This window comes from Coffea arabica, chromosome 3e, assembly GCF_036785885.1.
Source record: "Coffea arabica cultivar ET-39 chromosome 3e, Coffea Arabica ET-39 HiFi, whole genome shotgun sequence".
Taxonomy (NCBI): domain Eukaryota; kingdom Viridiplantae; phylum Streptophyta; class Magnoliopsida; order Gentianales; family Rubiaceae; genus Coffea; species Coffea arabica.
The window spans coordinates 10,209,281-10,213,357 of NC_092315.1; the positions used below are offsets into that span (position 1 = coordinate 10,209,281).

General features: G+C 35.3%; 1 protein-coding gene across 1 annotated transcript; it reads left to right on the plus strand.

Annotated features, from left to right (window-relative positions):
- The first annotated feature begins 2,028 nt into the window (after positions 1-2,028).
- On the plus strand, positions 2,029-2,613 carry LOC113737326 (glycine-rich protein-like). Its single transcript, XM_027264574.1, has 2 exons — positions 2,029-2,116; positions 2,465-2,613. Exons 1-2 carry the CDS (start codon positions 2,029-2,031, stop codon positions 2,611-2,613), a joined length of 237 nt encoding a protein of 78 aa, XP_027120375.1.
- The last annotated feature ends 1,464 nt before the right edge of the window (positions 2,614-4,077 follow it).

Below are 4,077 nucleotides of genomic sequence, written 5' to 3' on the forward strand. Positions count from 1 at the left end.
TCAGGGATGTAATAGCTTTAATTTTTAAATGTCAGGGATGAAATTGCTTCATTTTAAAAGTGAGGGACGAAAAGAATATTTTTATGAAATGTGAGGGATGAAACATGTCATTTTCCCTATATAAAATGTGCGTGGTAGAAGAGTAAAATAAGGGTATATGTGGTTTTGGCGATAGGCTGAACCAATATCGTATCAATGGATGAATTTTAGAATACTTTTTTCTGCTTTGCAATTTATGTTTAGCTAAATAAGGGCTAAGAGAAGATATTATGAACTGAGTCGATTCTTACTCCTTCTATCTAAATCCAAACTCTCCCTCCTCTCTATCTTTTTTCTTCCCTTGAAAACAAATTGTCTTATTTTCTGGGAGAGAGACCAATTGGTCTCCCTTGATCTCCCTCCCTCTAACGTCTTTATGTTTTTTCCTCTTCTATTTTGTATTTGTAATTAAGTCTCTTTTAAGGTTTCCTAATGAGAATTTCTTCTTTCCTAAAAATTCCTACTAATAGTATTCTGTTCTCTTAAAGATTCATAATGAGAGTTTTTTTTTTTCTCTTCTAAGGATTTCTAATGAGCATTTTGCTAGTTTTTGTATTTCTTTTATTGATCTAAATTTTCTCACATTTGATTATTAGATTGAGATCTATCTCGTCAGATCTCATATCAACATCCAAGCTTAAACTAGTTCATTAGCAGATCTAAGATAAAGCAAGAGGTGCGGTTTGAAGTATAGATAGATGATCATGGGATTATAAACGTTTTCTTATAAATATTTTTTGAATTTCATTGTATAACATTCTCTTGACTTTTTGGATCTGCCGTATCTAGTTTTGTTCTTCAAATCTATTTGTATTTGTGTATGGTTAATGTAACTTCTGCTATTAGTCCAAATTTAATGAATGATAATTTTTTATCAGAAAATGTTTTAGCTTAATAAAAGAGATTGGCATTACTGAGCATAATAAATGATTCACAAGTAATCAAAATTAACGAGCACAACATACTTTAATGGGTTTGGGCCAGGAGTTAAATTTTTTTTTCAAAAGTGGGGTTAATTTGAGAAAGATCTAAATACAAGAGATGTAATAATTATGAATGTTTGCATTGACATGATAATTTAGATGTAATTTAGGTTCACTAATGAGTGCATCGGGGTACTTGTTATAAAATTCCTAGTTTAATTAGTGTGATAAACAACATGAGACATTACTATGCATTGATTTTTTCCCATCTCCTTTTGTCCAAGACATGAAATAATACACGTATAGCATCGCATCTTGTCATAATTAGAATTTATGATGGCAAAGTAGAATTTATAATTGAAAAATTCTGGGTATTTAGCAAAACCCTCAACATTCTTACAACCAACAATTATAACACATCCTGCAACCTCACAACTAAAACTCAACCGAAAAGTCAACAAATATTCTTTCATCAATTTATCAATGAAAACAAAATTTAACGTATATCTTGTACCATAAACACAGATGTACCAAATATACACATGATTTTAACATAATTAAACGTATTTCTGATGTTTACAATTGAAACTCAGCAGGCAAGTTCGAATTTCCAAACATTCCTGCTCGTCACATTCAAATACATGGACCAATCCTACGCACATGATGATGTACTATACCAATCCGATTTTGAATAATGCCACTAGAATATCTAATAAAATCCCCAAATAGATAATCCATAATTATCTTCAACAGCCAACTCAATCATGGGATTGACACCTTTCCATGCATCCTACATCTCCGTCCCTCTTCGAGATCCAAGTCACGTAAATTTTCCTATAAATACAGAAGAGAATGCTCCAGCTTTCTCATCCTTCTCATTGTTCTCAATACCAAATCTTGAGTGCATAAACCAAGGCCTTGTTTGGATAGCAAAAGAAAAATTGCTACATTTTCTGTTAATACATTTTCCAATCACCTTTTACTTCACATACATCAAATCGTTACAGTAATTTTTCTACAAAAAATTCAAAAATGTGCAATCCATAGTTGTGTGAGAAAAAGAAAAATGGGTTCCAAGGCAATTCTTTTCCTATGCCTTTCGGCAGTAGTTCTGATGGTTATGTCAGAGGTAACAGCTAGGGACTTGGTTGAAAGTAAGATATTTATTCAACCATTATCATTTTTTTCCTTTCTTAATCCTTGCATATTTTTTGCAAACTATCGACTTATTTGCATAACATTTAGTAATACAAATTTTTTGTTTTCTTCCTGGTTAGATTTTGCTAGAGGGCACTAATTTACTAACTTTGGGGTTATCAATTTCATATAGTAATACAATTTTTTTATTTTCTTCCTGGTTAGATTTTGCCAGAGGGCACTAATTTACTAACTTCTGCATGACTTTGGGGTTATCAATTTGCCAGCCAATGCAACAGAGGAGACTAATGGGCCGGAAGAATCCAACTACCTTGGTGGTGGATAGCTTGGTTGTGGCTACCCAGTTGGTGGTCACGGAAGACGTGGTGGCGGAGGGCATCATGGTGGCGGTGGAAACTGTCGCTATGGTTGCTGTGGCAGCAACTGCAGCAGGTGCTGCTCATATGCTGGTGAGGCGGTGCATGCTGAGCCAGAAACCAAGCCGCAAAACTAATAACCAGCTCTTATGAAGCGCGATGCCTGAATGCATTCTGTGCATAATGGCGAAATGTTTTAATGTACTTGGTGCAATATGAATAAAAGCCTAATCTGTGGCATCTATTCACAATTAGGTGGATTGGTGAAAATGATTATCAAAGATCATAATGTATAATCAGCTAAAATAATCAATCAGAAATAAATCCATATTCAAAAGTTTAGATAAATGACATTGGCACTCTGAAAAAAAAAAAAAGGTTCTAGACACTCCAGCCTTCTTTTTGGCTTAATAAAACAACATTATGACTTATAAAGTATTCTAAGAGATTAAATTGCCCCTCTATGCATTACTGGTTACTTTCCCTATGTTATCTTTTCAATTTTAGCAAGTTTCACTACTCTTGTATATTATTGTACTATTAATAATGGGGCAAATTTTTTAAAATTATTATTCTGAAAATGGCTTGTGAGTATAATATATTTAGTAATTCTTAAGTAAAGTTTCAGTTTTTGTGATTTGGAATTATGCATTGCTTTTGGATTTGTTTATTATTTTTTGGTGAAGCTTTACAACTTTAACAATTTATGTGCATGTGTGTGTATGTAATGAGAGTTGGAAAGAAAAGAGAAGAGAGAAAAAGACTTGAGAAGGAAGAAACTGAGATTTTATTCAAAATGCCAAAAGTGTCTTTCTCCTCCGGATCCTCAAGCTTATATACAGCTCAGATAATATCTAGCTGCATGCAAATGATGTCTTGGCTGCATGCTGACTCGGCAATAACAGACTAACAAACTAACTACAAGAATATTCCCTCTAACTAACTCAACGAACTACATGGATTGTGTATGGCTGCATGGACTGCATTTCAGTCTTTTCTAATGGTTGAGCTAATGGCTGAGCTAGTCATTACATTACCCCCCCCCTAACCAAATCCTAGTCTCTAGGATTGAAGGGGAAAATCTGGAAACTGAGACCTGATGACCGCTACATCTTCCCAAGTAGCATCATCCTGGTTTAGGTTTTCCCATAAGATCAACACCTGCTCTATAGCCTGCCCTCCCCTCCTTTTAGTCCTCCTCTCCAGCACAGCTTGGGGTGCTACTCGTACCTCTCCTTGTTCATTCAGTGAGGGTAGAGAATACTGGACTGGTTCCCCCTTAGTAAAGGGCTTCAGCTGAGAGACATGGAACATAGGATGGATGGCTGAACCTGTTGGCAGCTCTAGTTTGTAGGCCACTGGTCCTACCTTTTGTAGCACCTTGAGGGTCCATAATACTTAGCAGATAGCTTCAGGTTCCTCCTCAGGGCCACATTAGTCTGCCTATATGGTTGTAACTTGAGATAGACTAGGTCTCCCACTGCAAAGCTCCTGTCAGACCTGAGTCTATCAGCCTTCTATTTCATCCGATTCTGTGCCTTCAACAAATTATCCCTGAGCATCAAATTCCAGTTTACTCTTTCTGACATCCAATCATCTAC

Bases quoted from the DNA above. Each gene is read 5' to 3' on its own strand.
- LOC113737326 (XM_027264574.1), top strand. From the start codon at position 2,029: ATGGGTTCCAAGGCAATTCTTTTCCTATGCCTTTCGGCAGTAGTTCTG. The intron at 2,117-2,464 runs GTAAGATATTTA...GTGGCTACCCAG, and splicing joins AGCTAGGGACTTGGTTGAAA to TTGGTGGTCACGGAAGACGT.